This window comes from Typha latifolia, chromosome 9, assembly GCF_019914945.1.
Source record: "Typha latifolia isolate L0001 chromosome 9, TyphaL0001v2, whole genome shotgun sequence".
NCBI classification, from domain to species: domain Eukaryota; kingdom Viridiplantae; phylum Streptophyta; class Magnoliopsida; order Poales; family Typhaceae; genus Typha; species Typha latifolia.
In genome coordinates this window covers 7874872-7891432 of record NC_133094.1, presented here as the reverse complement: position 1 = coordinate 7891432, position 16561 = coordinate 7874872, and the positions used below count along the sequence as shown (strand labels likewise).

Sequence of the window (16561 nt, the reverse complement as noted above, 5' to 3'; positions counted from 1 at the left end):
GTACATTAGGCAATTATATATCGTTGATAGATAGCTTATTTGTCTTAAAAGCTCTTTTTTCCCATCTTTCCGTACTAGTCCTTTGTGATCCTAGTAAAGCTTCTGAAAATTTAAAAAAACCTAGGAGCAATCTCCCACACTTGCTTAATTTAATAAAATGCGGAATATTAAAGCATAAATAAACAATGGCAGCTGCACAGATTTTTAAGTGGAAAAACTAAACCGTGGTAAAAAAAAATCACGGAGCTAAACTCGGATCAAATTAATTACTAAAATAATTATAGCGGTTACAAGACAGCTTATAGATCATTCATTGATACCACGACTATATGTACATTAGTTGCTCACCAACCTCGATAATCTTTGAGAATGACACTCCTACCTCAGGAACCCTCGAGATCCTGTCCTTTTAAGATTTGAAGAAGATGAGTTTAGAAGAAAGCTGTGCTGTGTTCTCCGGAAGTTTCTCCAATATGTTCAAAGAGGTGCCCTAGGGTTAGGCTAAAACCCTCATAAATACCTCAACCAAATAAAGTCTAAAAACACCTCCAAGCCTGACCAAGAAGTTAGTAGAAATTCAAAAGTCCATAGTATGTTCTAGTGCCATTAAGTGTGTTCAAATGCCTGATGCCAAAAGTAGCTTTTCCTGATTTTCTTTCCTAGAGTGGTTAGAGCTACTCTTCTAATGCTTGTACATCAAAAGGTCTTGGATTTTATGCTTTGGATTACTTTCAAAGTGGTTAGAACCACTTCTAGAAAGTGTCTTCCTCTTGAATTTCTTCATAAATCTTCATAAGTTTTGTGCATATCCTCATACAAAAATTCTAGATATTTTTACACATTTAGAATATTTTGAAACATATTTCCTATTGCCTATTACATAAAACTATGAAAGCAACCTTATAGTTTCAATGCAAAGAAATCAACATTATAACTAAAAGAGCAGGACAAGGTGGAAGCTGGTGGTTTGATCTGCAATTGAGATTTACATTATATCTTTCTGAAGAACAAATTGGAAAGGCTTTTTTAGAATAATATTTTATAATTCTGCTTATTAGTTGCACGATTGAAAAAGTTTAGGAAGGGAAAGTGTGAAATCTCTCAAATCAAAGATGGTATTTAGGAGATTCAAGCTATAAGTTTAGCTGAAAGATTTCCCTAATTCTTTGCTTTTTTTTTTTGATCAGATGGTGAGAATGAATTGTTAGTATGGTTGTGGTGAGGAGAAAATGATAGACTTTTGACCATTGTTGGACTAAATGCTTAGTTGTGGTGGCTGTACTCTTGAACATGTGACTTTTATGGCAGAGTAATATAGGTGTTTCATTGAGGTGACATCTAATTCTATTATGTTGTTTTGTGCTGAATGTATCTACGAAAATTTCTGACTATTATCTTGTATAGGAGGAATTTCAGGCAGTGATCATTAAAGAGAGCCTCCTAGACTTAAGCAAGTCTGATTTATGTAAAGTGCAACCTAGAGATACTGGAAGAATCTTATAAACCACAAAATACATCCGAATATCAGATTATACCTGCATCCAGTTTCATTAGAAACTAAACCACAACCTCTCTTATAGAGTATAGTTTTACACCAATCACATTTACCGATACATACCATAAGAGGTACAACTAACAAAATACATCTGACTGCATCCACACACCTATACTAATCCAGACAACTTAGAAGTTAGAACAAATCAAAAAGTTTCTTTCCCCAGCTTCCTCAATTGCTTCTCATTCCATCTTCCATTCTATCTTTTCCTGCAACTGTTCCACATAGCCTGTTCCTTCATCTCCAGCTCCAAAGAACCTGCCCAAAATGTGAATAAGGAATTAATATTGCTACGAATTCCCTTATTATCCTTCCCAGCACAGTCATTGAGAATTCTTCTATTCCTTTTCAACCACAGTCCAAATTAGCACTACACAGAATATGAATAGCCTATTTCTTTTGTAGTGTTAAATTCTTTATAAACATATTGCAAAACAACTTTAAATTTGTATATCTTTTGTTTTTGCTTGTGGACAGATGGATGAATTTGTTTTACCATCATTTGAGTTGACTTGCATTTTCAAAGATAAGGATATCATCAGGTGAAGTTTGCTAAACTTTCTCTTACATAGTTTTATTGTGTATGACTTTTGAATTCTCCCTTTAGTTAGACATGCCTGAATGTATTTGTGAAAAATCCTATTACTCTACACAATCTTGGAGTCTGTCTGTTAGGCCCTTGTTTGGCTTGAGGCTAAGCTTTGAACTTAATTAGTTAGTCTTACTTTTTAGTCATAATTTTTTGGAGAGTAAATTTTATTAGATTTGAAAAAGATAAAAAAGATGTTTGGTTACTAAACCAGTTCAGGGGTCCTTGAACCAGTTCAGGGAATCCTTGAACCGGTTTAGGGGGTCCTTAAACGGTTGAATATTGAAGCTTGGTTCCCATTTTATGCCATAGGGGTTTCCAAAAATAACTAGTGAATTTCACATCTCTATCTAACAATAGTTTTTGGGAGCCCGTACAGTTTAACTCATCAAAATAGAGTTTTGTAACTTGAGAGACGTCAAAAGTTTAAGAACTAGGTATAAACTGGGTCATCTTTAAAAATCGATCCCCTACTACAAGAATGGAATCGTGCTTTTGAGTAGTCTTTGGAAGTCCAAATATAAAGTCCATACTCATGTCCTGCCAATCATAATTGGGAACAGGTAAATGTATGTACAATCTCGTATTTTGCTTTCGTTGCTAAGCGAGTTGACATGTGTGAAATTTACTGATAAGTCTCATAAGATCTCTATTATGGCTTGGGCAGAAAAATCAATGTTCTATAGCTTCAATAATTTTCGCATGCCTAAAATGTCCTGCAAGACCTCTAGCATGCAATTCCCAAATTAAAAATTCCCTTAACAATGTGTTGAGAATGCATAACTTTTGAGATTTAAATAGATAATCGTCCTGCAAAATGAAACCATTTATTTCTTGAGTCATTCCTTTGCTTAGCAAATTGTAAACTTCATAAAATTTCGGACGCAATTCGTATTCAATTTTAATTTTATCAAAATCTATTACTTTCGCATTCATTTTTGAAAGAAGAATCATGCAACGACTCAATGCATCGGCAACATTGTTCTCTGCTCCAGTTTTGTGTCGCTAAGTGTACGTATAATCATGGAGAAATTCAACCTACTTGGCGTGTCTATCATTAAGCTTTTTCTAGTAGTTGATGTAACGAATAGCCTCATGGTCAGAGAAGATTACAAATTCTTGTGGGAGCAAATAATGCCTCCAGAAGTGGAGAGATTGAACCACAGCATAGAATTTCTTATTGTAAATGGTATACTGCTTCTTGGTTTCATACAGTTTCTCACTAAAGTAGGCAATTGAATGACCTTTTTGGCTTAGGATTCCACTTATACCAATTCTAGAAGCATCACATGCGACTTAGAAAACTTTAGTAAAATTGGGGAGTTACATAATGCGAGCTTTCACTATTTTCCTTTTGATTTTGACAAAAGCTTTGGTGGCACTCGTTGATCACTCAAATTCACCCTTCTTAAAACATTTAGTTATCGGAGCCATAATGATACTAAACCCTCTAATGAACCGACAATAGAAGATAGCAAGTCTATGAAAACTTCTTACATCTCTTATGGTATGAGGCTCAGGCCGTTCATTAATAACTTTGACCTTACAAGGGTCGGCAAAGACTCCTTTGGACAAAACAATAAAACCTAAGAAAATAACTTTGTTTGTAAAAAATGTACATTCCTTAGGGTTTGCATATAATTGCTCTTTCTTCAAGACAACGCAGATTTGATGAAGATGATCTATGTGTTGCTCCCGAGATCGACTATTGATAAGGATGTTATCAAAGTATATGACTAAAAATTGTTCCATAAAGAGTCGTAATACTTAGTCTATCACTTTCATAAAAGTACTTGGAGCATTAGTCAAGCGAAAGGGCATGACCATCCATTCATATAATCTATCTTTGGTGATAGCCACTTTTTAAATCTATCTTTGAAAAGATCGTGACTCCTGCCATTATATCTGGTATGTCATCCAAGCGAGGAATGAAAAAACAGTATTTTACCGTTATTCGATTAATGACAGAACTGTAGACACACATGCGCCAAGTTCCATCTTTCTTTGATGTTAACAATGTAAGAACCGCGCAAGAAGTTAGGCTTCCCCTCAAAAAGTCTTTTCTTAATTGCTCGTCAACTTGTCATTTAAGTTCAACGTGTTTAATTGGATTAAGTCGGTAATGAGGCAATTTAGGAATAGATGCATTCAGAATGAGATTGACAACATGCTGAATGTCTCAAATTGGTGTGATATGATCCAGGTGAGCTAGGTCAGTCTAGAAGATGGGCTTTAGGCTAATTGGTCTACTCAAAGGGTATTGCGTTGGGCTCAATACATTTATCTACTCTATTTGCTTATTTACTTATTGCATTTGCTTTAGTTTAGTCCCATATTGGGTAATGGGCTAAGCTCACTTGTATCTTCCTTTTATAAATAGGAGGGCTGATCTTCACTTGAGGATCATGGATGAAATATTATGAAACTTTTGACTTCAGCTCACTTCTCCCTCATTTATTAGTCTAGGACTTGACTCATCATGGTTATGTCCCTCTCCCCCGTATTCGACTAGTCATTCCCTCTCGACCTTGAGAGCCGAATCCCTTCTCCCTCATCTTCTCTGCCTTGCGCAGCACCTCGATCTAGCCCACACCATCTCATTCATCTCCTCCACGTCCTAAGGTCTTCCCACACCCATAGGCCTTCCACCATCCATCGACGACCTCCATCCCGTCGATTCGCAAGTTTCACCTTTCACGTCCATCTCGCAACCATCTGATCTTCGGTCAATATTTTCACCACAACTCTTAATCTACTCATTCGATCGACCTAATTTTGATTTCGTTGGATCTCTGACTTCTAGGGAAACAACTTACCAAAATATTAGATCTTTTAGACGATTAGATCGATCAGAATTTATCTCAAAATATCCACCTCTAGATCTATTCTGATCCAGCAGAGTATTTTGGTAAAACCTTGATATCTAGAAATCCACATATCGCCTCAGATCCCACGACCCCATTCCAGAAAGTGACTCAGAGATTTATCTTCCATCCAAAATTGATAAGTATCCAACGGTCGATCATTGGTAAATTAGCCTTGGAAGATACGGCTATATTTAGATCCAAATTAGACTTCAATCATCATCTATTTTGAATTCTTTCCTATATTTTCTTAAATATCCTTTCATATCTTCCCTATTCTCTTCCATCATATTTAATCTACCATTCATAGCCATTCTATCTCCACCGTTCATCCTTAATCCTCCATAATCTACCTAGGATCTCGTGCCTCCATCCACGGATCTATTGACGTACTCCCCTGGCGTTCATCTTCTTATTTGACGATATCTACAGATCCTGCCGTCCGATTTCCCTGAAATTAGATTTATTGGAAAGATCTTTTCCAGAGCTATAATGTATTTCACATTGATCCGACGGCTAGAATTTTCGGACAACTTTTCCAAAGTTCTGTGCCAGATCCTGTCCAGATATGAAAAACGGGATAGATCTAACCTTACCTCAAGGGGAGATCTAGATCCTTGGGCGGGGCAATACGAACCGGAACCGCGTCGAGTTAATCAAAACCAAAGGAGGGATCATCACCCATTCATGGTGCATCCTCCTCCGGTTAGACAAGGACTTGGATATGATCTGGATCGAGATAACGGTATCCGTGGGCAAGTTGTGCGTCTCGAATTTCCCAAGTTTAAAGGTGGTGACCCGATCGATTGATTGTATAAGGCGGAACAATTCTTCGCGTACTAGGGTACAGCGGAAGAATATAAAGTGACACTTGCGAGCTTCCACCTTGAAGATGTGACGCTTTATTGGTTTCGAGCAGCCAATGCCCATGAGATGATTGAAACTTGGGCTGATTTCTGCACCGATATCACGCGGCGATTTGGAGCGTAGGGGTATGAAGACTTCGATGCTCTCCTCTCAAAGATGGTGCAAAGGATCACGGTTGGGGTATACCAAGAAGAATTTAAGAGGATAAGTAGCCGATGCCAACCTCCATGGACGGATCAATAACTTCTCATATCCGGGCTACGGGGAGACATACAAGTTGACATGATGGCTTTAAGGCCTAGAATCTTAAAAGAGGCCTTCAAAGTTGCATCACTTATGGAAGACAAACATCGAGCCATAAAGATACACCTCAAACAGAATTGGACGAACTAAGAAAGCCGCAATCCAGTTCGGCCTACCATAACAGCAGGAAATGGTTCTGGTGTACCAAGAGCCGCCGCTGCAATGGTGCCTCCCCCTAAAGCCCTCCCAAGATGTGAAGTACGTACCTAGAGGTTCGAATCGAACACTCACACCAGCTCAAGTGGAGGAACGAAGAGCCTAATGACTATGCTTTCGCTGTGATGAGAAGTTTGTACCCGGACATCGCTGTGCTAAATCGATGGGATCAGTGATGCTAATAGACAGATTGGAGGCTGAGGATGAGATTGCAGATGAAGATAAGGGTGTGGCTGGACAGCAAGGAGGAGTAGCTGAGGAGCAACCTGTGGAGGACATGATGGCTGAGATCTCCCTCCACGCCTATTTCGGGACAACCGCACTAAAGACTTTGCCAGTGAATGGTGTAGTCAAGAAAACCATAGTGAGAATTTTGATTGACACCGGGTCCACCCACAACTTTATTGATAAGAGGCTTGTTAGGAAGATTGGACTCGAGTTGGAACCTACAGACGGGTTCGATGTGACGATTGGAGATGACACCACATTGTAGGCAAATTTTATTTGTGGATGTGTAGAGTCGAAGGTGTAAGGCCAAATTTTCACATTGGATTTTTATCCGTTGGCCTTGCGAGGTGCCCATATTGTCTTAAGGACTCAATGGCTTTAAAGTTTTGGGCCCTTGACTCTAATTTCCTAATAGGACTCTAATTGATCTTCTTACCTAAATTGATTGATTCAATTTAGGTAATAAATCAATGTGGACATCCCCCACATATAAGCTTACCATAACTATCAATTGAGATTCTAATAGGAATTCATTTCCTAATAGGATCCTAATTGATTAAACCTTTCCTAAATTGACTAACCCAATTTAGGTAATAACTCAATACGGACATCCCCCGCATATAGGCTACCATATCTGTCAATTGACTAATTCAATTGATTATTTGAATTAAAAATCAACAATTAGACCAAAATTGGACTTGAGTAATTCTATTTTGGTCAAATTGAGGATGATGCCCACATCAATTCCCTGTGGGTGGGAAAAATCTCGACTCCGACGAGATAGCCTCCATATATTTCTGGTATAGATCTTCTCGTAGTCTTCATAATTCATCTTCTTCGATCCAGCTAGCGTCAGAAATGGAGCGATTTCTCCATCGAACCAGATATCGTCGATGTGTACCCCGTCGTGTTTTGGTCTCACGCACATCAAGTATATCATCAATCTGGTCAGTATCTGTCGACTGCTCAAAATGTAGTGAGCTAACATCTGTTGGTTGCATTGGGTCTCCATAATATGTGAACAAATCAGCAACATTGAAGATCGACGAAGTAGACATCTCGGGTGGAAGTTCTAACAAATAAGCATTACTTCCCAACTTCTGCAAAATACGAAAAGGGCCAAACTTTCTCCTGCTTAGCTTGTTGTGCATCCGAAAATCTTTCTTTTCTAAGGTACACCATCACAAAGTCACCTATGGCAAAATCTTTCTCCCTGCGGTGTTGGTTTGCTGCTTCCTTATATTTGTTTGTAGATACCTGCAGCTTTTCAAGAATCTCTTGGTGCACTTGGTGAATTCTTTGAACATAGGTTTCAGCATCAGCACTATTTCTTCCATTATATGGTATTGGGGTTCTATCAAGGTAGTGGGAAATAGGATGGCCATATATACTCTCAAATGGTGATTTTCCAGTGGATCTATTAATGGAACTATTGTAAGCAAATTCAGCTTGAGAAAAAACTAGATCCCACTGAGAGGGTTTCTCTCCAGCTAAACACCTCAATAGGTTACCCAATGATCGATTAACTACTTCAGTTTGACCATCTGTCTGAGGATGATATGCACTACTATAATGTAATTTAGTGCCCAGTTTAGACCATAAAGTTCTCCAAAAATGACTCGAAAATTTTGTATCCCTATCTGAAGTAAATGATTTTGGAAAACCATGTAGACGAACTACTTCTTTGAAAAACAAATTTGCTATATGAGATGCATCAGATGATTTTTGACATGCAATGAAATGTGCCATTTTAGTGAATCTGTCAACAACTACAAGGACTGAATCAACTTTACGTGTAGTGCGAGGTAACCCTAGTATGAAATCCATGGTAATATCTTCCCAAGGCATAGTAGGAATAGGTAAAGGGGGTGTATAATCCAGTGTTCTGTGTATGACCCTTGAAAGATTGACATATACGGCAGTTTTTCACATACCTCTCAACATCACTATGCATCTTAGGCCAGAAATATCGCTCTTGTGCTAAAGAAAGGGTTTTATGCTGACCAAAATGTCCACCTAGCCCACCACTATGCAAATCATGAATTAAACTTTCTCTTAGAGAACCAACAAGAATACATAGTTGTGTCCCACGAAATAAATATCCCTCATGCAGTAGAAAATCTGATGTTGAATCAATACCATTTTCTTGGCATGACTGTAGGATAGGTCCAAAGTATGGATCATCACTATACTGACCTTTAATTGATTCAATGCCTACAACTTGTATTGACATAGTAACCAGTAAATTTGATTTCCTACTCAAGGCATCAGCTACTCGATTGCTCACTCCGGCTTTATGTCTCAGATGAAAAGTATATTCTTGTAAAAATGATGACCACTTAGCATGTCGCTTACTAAGATTTTTTTGTGAATTTAAGTAGCGTAATGCTTCATGGTCTGAATTTAGAATAAATTCTCTTTGAATCAGATAATGTCTCCAATGATTCAATGCCTGAACAATTGCATAAAACTCTAGGTCATATGTAGAGTAACGAGAACGTGTATCATTTAGTTTTTCACTGAAGTATGCGACAGGACGTCCCTCTTGACTAAGGACTGCACCAATACCTATGTGAGAAGCATCACAATCAACCTCAAATACTCTATCAAAATTAGGATGAGCTAGCACTGGAGCACTAATCATCTTATTCTTCACAAGTTCAAAACTTTCCTTAGCTACTGGATTCCATTGAAACTTTCCTGCCTTAAAACAATTAGTAATTGGAGCTATTATAGAACTGAAATTGCGAATGAATCGTCGATAGAATGAAGCTAGCCCATGAAAACTTCGTATGTCACTAATCGTCCTAGGCGTTGGCCAACTCTTTATGGCTTCTACTTTATCAGGATCAACTTTTATTCCTTCAGTTGACACAATATAGCCAAGGAAGATCAAACTATCAGTTAGGAAGGTACATTTCTTAAGGTTGATATATAATTGATGTTCACGCAATGTTTCAAGCACTTTCCTAAGATGGTTTAAATGTGTTTCAGGACAAATGCTATATATAAGAATGTCATCAAAATACACCACAACGAATTTACCAATGAATGGACGAAGAACATGATTCATGGTATGCATAAATGTGCTTGGAGCATTTGACAATCCAAAGGGCATGACAAGCCATTCATATAATCCTTCTTTAGTCTTAAAAGCAGTTTTCCATTCGTCTCTAGAACGTACTCGCATTTGATGATACCCACTCCTAAGGTCTATTTTAGAGAAGACTTTTGCACCACTCTACATGTCCAACATATCATCAAGTCTAGGGATCGAAAACCTATATTTAATCGTAATGCATCAATTGGTATCAATTGGTAGTTTTTGGAAAAGTGTCTCCAATCGTTTTTGGAAAAGCTCTGATACCAATTGATGCAAATCTAGTATGAATGCAATGTTTTGGAGAACAATCGACCCAACAAGTAACTAAAGTAAAATATAGTAAGCAATAACTGATAAGAAATTAATTGATTAAAAGGATCACTACTAGATGGAAGGAGAGAAAACCACTCAGATAAGGCAGTAGCTTTCTCAACTCTCAAATAGGTACATTGATAGTAGAAAGGCCTAAAATATGGTGTAAGGAAAGACTTTAGAGTTTAGGTTTACCAATAAATGGAATAGTAGTGCTTTTACTTTGAAACCAAGTCCTCCTTTTCACATCCGGGCACCTAAAGATTCTCTTTCACTACTGGAATCTTTTGGACAACAGCAATAACCAATGAAAAAGTAGAGGTTGAAGAAGAAGAGAGGTTTAGAGAGAAAGTGGAAGAGATTAGAGAAGAATCTTAAGATAGAGTAGGAGAAAGGGAGAGAAAGAAAGAGAGAGAGAAGAAGAAGACCATAGGGGAGAAAAGTGAGAGATCTCAAATAAATCTTATTCAAACTTGTCCTTGTTTCTCATGCAATAACCCTTAAATAGGTTAACAACCTTAATTCTAGCTGATTCTAATAGAAACTTATTTCTAATAGGACTCTAATTGATCTTCTTACCTAAATTGATTGATCCAATTTAGGTAATAAATCAATCTGACATCCCCCACATATAAGCTTACCATAACTATCAATTGAGATTCTAATAGGAATTCATTTCCTAATAGGATCCTAATTGATAAAACCTTGCCTAAATTGACTAACCCAATTTAGGTAATAACTCAATACGGGCATCCCCCGCATATAGGCTACTATATCTGTCAATTGACTAATTCAATTGATTATTTGAATTAAAAATCAATAATTAGACCAAAATTGGACTCGAGTAATTCTATTTTGGTCAAATTGAAGATGATGCCCACATCAGTAGCTGAGGAGCAACCTGTGGAGGACATGATGGCCGAGATCTCCCTCCATGCTTATTTCGAGACAACCGCACCAAAGACTTTGCCAGTGAACGGTGTAGTCAAGAATATCATATTGAGAATTTTGATTAACACCGAGTCCACCCACAACTTTATTGATAAGAGGCTTCTTAGGAAGATTGGACTTGAGTTGGAACCCACAGATGGGTTCGATGTGACGATTGGAGATGGCACCACATTGTAGGCAAATTTTATTTGTGGAGGTGTAGAGTTGAAGGTGTAAGGCCAAATTTTCACATTGGATCTTTATCCGTTGGCCTTGCGAGGTGCCGACATTGTCTTGGAGACTCAATGGCTTTAAAGTTTTAGGCTTTTGACATTTGATTTTACAAACTTCACACTGACATTTTGGAGGAATGACCGGAGAGTGCTGCTGGATGAAAATCAACCGCGACAAGAACTAGCGTTGCAACCGCTGTTTGAACTTCCAAGCATAGGGGAGCAAGTGAGCTCGCTTCTTACTTAGCACCCACTTTTCCTCTTTTCTTAGAATTGTGGAGAGCTAGCGCTGAGGATAGTGATATGGTCCGACTCATGGAGGAGCTGAGAGAGAATTCATCGAGCCATCCCGAGCACGAGGAGCGCGACAAGTTGGTACTCAAGCGCGGGCGGATCAAGGTACCCGCGGACAAAGAGCTACGGAGACTATTAATGGCACACTTCCATGATACTCCTATAGTAGACCATGAAGGGGTCTTATGTACCTACAAGCGGCTGGCCCAAAGCTGTACATGGACAGCGATCAAGTCAGACGTGAAGAAATATGTGCGTGAATACCAAATCTGCCAACAAGTCAAATCGGAGACGCTCAAACCCAGCGGGCTGTTGCAACCACTGCCTATACCAGAGCATATTTGGGAGGACATCTCCATGGACTTCATCGAGGGGCTGCCAAAGGTTCGAGGACAATCGGTGGTGTTCGTTGTGGTGGATAGACTGAGCAAATATGCTTATTTCATAGTATTGACGCACTTGTTTTCAACGAAAAAGGTTGCTAAAATTTTTGTTCAGGAAGTGACACTTGTATGGGATGTCTAGGACGATTGTGTCAGGTTGGGATCGCATCTTCATCAGCGAATTTTGGTCTGAGTTCTTCAGATTGCAAAGGACTCGAGTTAACCTTAGTTCAACTTATCACCTTGAGACGGATGGCCAAACCGAGGTGGTGAATCGTGGACTAGAGCAATACTTGCGTTGCTTTGTGGCGGACCAACCAAAGGATTAGGTCAAATTCCTTCCATGGGCCAAGTGGTCTTATAATACAGCTCATCACTCTAGCATCGGCATGACCCCTTTTGAGGTGGTTTATGGATGCACTCCTATTTTGCGTGCCTACGATAGACTCACAGCGTGGATCCAGACCGAGCTTGACTTTGAACTTGCGGACCGAGATGAAACCTTGAGACGGCTTAAGATTCACCTAGAATCAGCCCAAAACCGCATGAAGCAGATTCATGACAAAGGCAGGCACGAGATCGAGGCACGGGCGTTGGCGTCGTTAGCATTGGTCGCCGGCATAAAGAGTGATGGCGTCGTTAGGGACGTGGCCGCATTGAGGTGTCGTTGTCTAGGAAGCGCTAGCGTCGAGGCGGCAGCAGTGGGGAGGTAGGCTAGGACTCGGTCTCCGTGTGAGGTGAGGGAAGGTTAGGGATGATGATGAAGTGGCTAATGGGTTTTGGGTTTTAGTCTAATGGGTTTCAGGTTGAAGTCTGATGGGTTTTGGTTTTAGGACTAATGGGTTTTGGGTTTAAGCCTAATGGATTTAATAGGGTTGGGCTGGATTTGAAGTATTTGGTTAATGGGTTTTGAAAATTTGAAAATTCAAAATTCTTTTTTTTTTCCTTTTTATTTTCAGCAAAAGAGACGTGCTGTTTTTTTTTTAAATCTATCATGAAAATAAAGATGGATCTAAGTAGTAGATCATTGAATGATGTAAGAGCAAATAACTTTTGGAATCTTATTTGGTGATTCTGCTTTGACAACGGATTCTTTTTGTTCCTCGTCGACGGTAATCTTCTTGCTCGTCGTGCATCGGATTTCTTGATGCTTCGGTGTTCGTGGAGTGATTGGTCATGTGAATAATTAATTTGCGGTGCGTAGAATTCGGGAGGAGTGTCCATAAACTCGGATCCTTTGCTTTGATACCAAAATGATGCAAAATGTAGTGAAGAGAGAGATGGAGGAAACAAAGGGAGGAAAAGAGTGGGGTTTCACACCTCTACTCTTAAAATGATTTGGCACCATTTTTCTCAAAGGAGCAAAGTCAAATAATCTTTATTAACCTTAAAAGAAAATACAACGGGTCTATATATGACTTACAATGAAAATAAGCAAAAGACACCTTAAATAGGAAATAAATAAAAGACACCTTAAATAAATAAAGATACAAAATCGATTATAACCAAATATCTATAAAGTGGATCATCAACGGTCGGCGCCTCCTGCGTTGTTACACATGCCATCATGTCCTATCAATGATGCTCGTATCGCTTTATCCCAATTCTGAAACTAATACTTAGAACCTTAGTTTTTGGTGATGTTTATCATGTTGTACGCTTGATGGAAAATAAATATCGCTGCAAAATAATATCAAATGCAATAAGAAATTATAAGAGAAGTAGAATCTCTTTGTCCGCCAAATCTCATTTTGTTGGTAAAAAAATGTGCATCTATTTTTCCCTTGACTTCCTTGAATGGTCTCAACATGTTTCTATATGGAGTAGAACCTCTTGTTTTTCAGTTTGGACAGCCTTAACAGCAACTTGGAACCTGTGAATGAAGTAGGAGGATAATTTTTCTTTGGTGAAGAACAAGTGAGAAATAAAGGACTGATAAGGGAAAACACAAAAAAATGAAGGAGAAAAGGAGGGAAGAGGATGGGCTGTTGGAGGACAAAGAGAGAAAGAAATGTTTTTAGCCAACAGAAGAGAGGGGGGAGAAAGGCACTGACTCTTTCGTGCTACATCGACAGTGAAATGGCTTAATGTAAGGTGGTGAACGAAGACTGCAACAGACTAGTGTTGGGTGGTCGTAGATCAGAAAAGATGGCTAAAGGTACTACGCATCAACGAATTGGGGGAAGGCATGACGAGGCCTAAAAGAAGGCATAAAAGACTTTCTTTCTTCATCTTCCTAAAGTAGCAGAAAACATGAAAGTCGCTAGTTGCCTAGAGGAGGAAGAAATGGGTAGGTTATTTACTTATTTCTCCTGCCAATTGTGTGCCCTTAGGGTTGCCATAGGTTTCCTTTTGTGTGCTATGAGACTGACATCTGAATCAACCAACTCTTTCAAATAAGGCTAGACTAGTAACTGAATCAACTAGATGAAGCTTTAAACCTTAGTCTTTGAATAGTGGGTGTTTAGATAAAAGAGGGTATATCTTTGAGACGTTAGTTTTCATGACCCGATTTTGGAATCATACCGACCTTGTGTTGAGAGAATAACTTGAGATAGGTGAAGCCCTATCATTTGTGTTTTGAAACTTTAATAACTTAATTCAAACTAGATGAAGTTTTAAACTTGACTCTTTGAATAGTGGGTAGTTTAGATAAAAGAGGATATATCGTTGAGACGTTAGTTGTCATGTTACAAATCAGATCTGAATGTAAGAAAATTATGATACTTTTATAGGAGGAAGCCTTGGAAGTCACAGATCTAACGACTTTGGTTGTCAAAATGGCAAAAAATAGAAAGAGAAAGAGAGGTCTCACTATTCCGAGACCGGAGTGAAAAGATAAAATTAAAATAATGGATATTTGATGGTGCAGGGGTCGATGGAGGGTGGCGGACGACCAAAAGTAGTGATGGACAGCTGTATAGTAGGGTGGCTTGTGAAGGTGATGGTGGATAGGGTTTGGAAGTAGAATTATAGTTTTAAGTTAAATTTTACTCTTACGTCTATGACTAACTTCTACTCCTAAAATAAACGACTACGCTAGTCACATCCAGGATCTTCAGTGCTGCAGTGGATATAAGAACGATGTTTGCATGAAATTATGTCTCGAATTCTTATGTTCTGCATGAAAATAACTTGAATTGGTGCTGTGAGAAGATTGCAAGAAGTTCTTGTGGTTTGTGTCTCTCAACTGGTTGCATGACGTTTCTTTTGCACATTTTATGGTGACTATGTTTTATTTGATGTTGTAGTACGTTATTTCTTAGTTACTTTTAGTTTTGTCTTTTTTATTAAAATATATGAGATAGATAGCTTAGGAAAAATTATATACTAATATATTTTTGAGAGACATGCCTTGAACTCATGTTACCCGGCATGGCACTTGCCATCCGGCATCAGCTATTGCAAATGAAACCCCATGACCACTACTTAACTGTGGCACAATTTTTAGAACATTAACGCTAGTATTATTCGACTATATGAAAATTATTTGTATTCTTATGAGCTTCATTTGGAGCTCATTCTGCATTCACTAAAAAATATTTGTATCATAAAAAAGTTATCTGTATTCTTAGGAACTTCATGTAGAGCTCAATCTGCATTCACTATCTTTAATAATGTCGTAATGTGGTAAGTTAACATCATACTCTTTTTTGCAGGGTAAGAAAGAAGGTTGATCAAAAGAAGTTCATAAAGCTATATGATGTTCATGATTCTGTGATTGTAGAGAAGCAGCCTATACTCCACAATGTTGAACTTCTAGCCATTAAGGAGTTCCAAAAAGATGTTAGGGAACATAAAAGCAAAAATGAAGATGATCAGTATGAGAATCAAGATAATCCAATCTGTCAACAACGCCTGTTAAGTGAGGGCACAGACACAAAAGGAAAGAGAAAAAGTTCTGATAAATTGCAGGGTTCAAAGTACTTTTTTCATGTCCCTTTTCAGTATAGTGATGGAATGATCTGAATCCATTAATGTCTTATCATAAATTATTTTAACTTCTTGATAATCATAGTTTAATGTAAAACTTCATGAATTTTTAATCTTTTACATTCTTAGAAAAATAGCTTTGAAAGTTTCCTCTTGTTGGTAAAAACCTCTGTTTCATTTTAGGAAATAATTTGTTTACGTTGGAGGATCTAAGTTTATTTAGAATGAAGTCTGATATATGTCTTCTGTGGTTTTCTGTGATGAATTTAGATTAACTAAGAAGCTAGAATGAGGATAACCAAGTTGAGATATGAGGAAGAACCTTTGAGTATCATTTATTGTGCACATGGTACAGATTAGAGACAATGACATTACATGAAATCTCTGAATAAATGACTGAAAGTGCTTCTTTCCAAAGATTGATATATATTCTTATGTGACAAATTTCCATAAGTAGAGATTTCGATTACAGATTTGCTTATCAAGGCTCAAGAATTTCATTGATTGCACACGTTCCTTGCTGTTTCATAGAGTTTTGGCAGATTATCATTACTAACGAAGAATGAGCACATGGACAGATGTATGATGTAAATTATTATTATCTTACAGTATTGCTGTATGTGTTGATACTTCAGGGATGTTGAAGGCAAAAGTTTTCCTTTATGACTTATATTCTACAAATTTATGCTGGTTTTATGTTGTATCCTGATGCACTTTAAGTTTCTATAGGATTGTAGAATGTGCTTATATCATTTATCTAACTAATAAATGCTGTCTCTTCCCTATGATCTTTCTGACATTTCATAGATAG

General features: G+C 38.0%; 1 protein-coding gene across 2 annotated transcripts in view; it reads left to right on the top strand.

Annotated features, from left to right (window-relative positions):
- LOC140795623 (coilin-like) overlaps nt 1–16561 on the top strand; it is a 61556-nt gene that overhangs the window by 952 nt on the left and 44043 nt on the right. For both annotated transcript variants that reach the window (XM_073148306.1, XM_073148308.1), the window contains exons 2-3: nt 2033–2097; nt 15477–15740. In XM_073148306.1, the coding sequence (XP_073004407.1) occupies nt 2033–2097; nt 15477–15740 (329 nt within the window). The remainder of the gene's footprint in view (nt 1–2032; nt 2098–15476; nt 15741–16561) is intronic.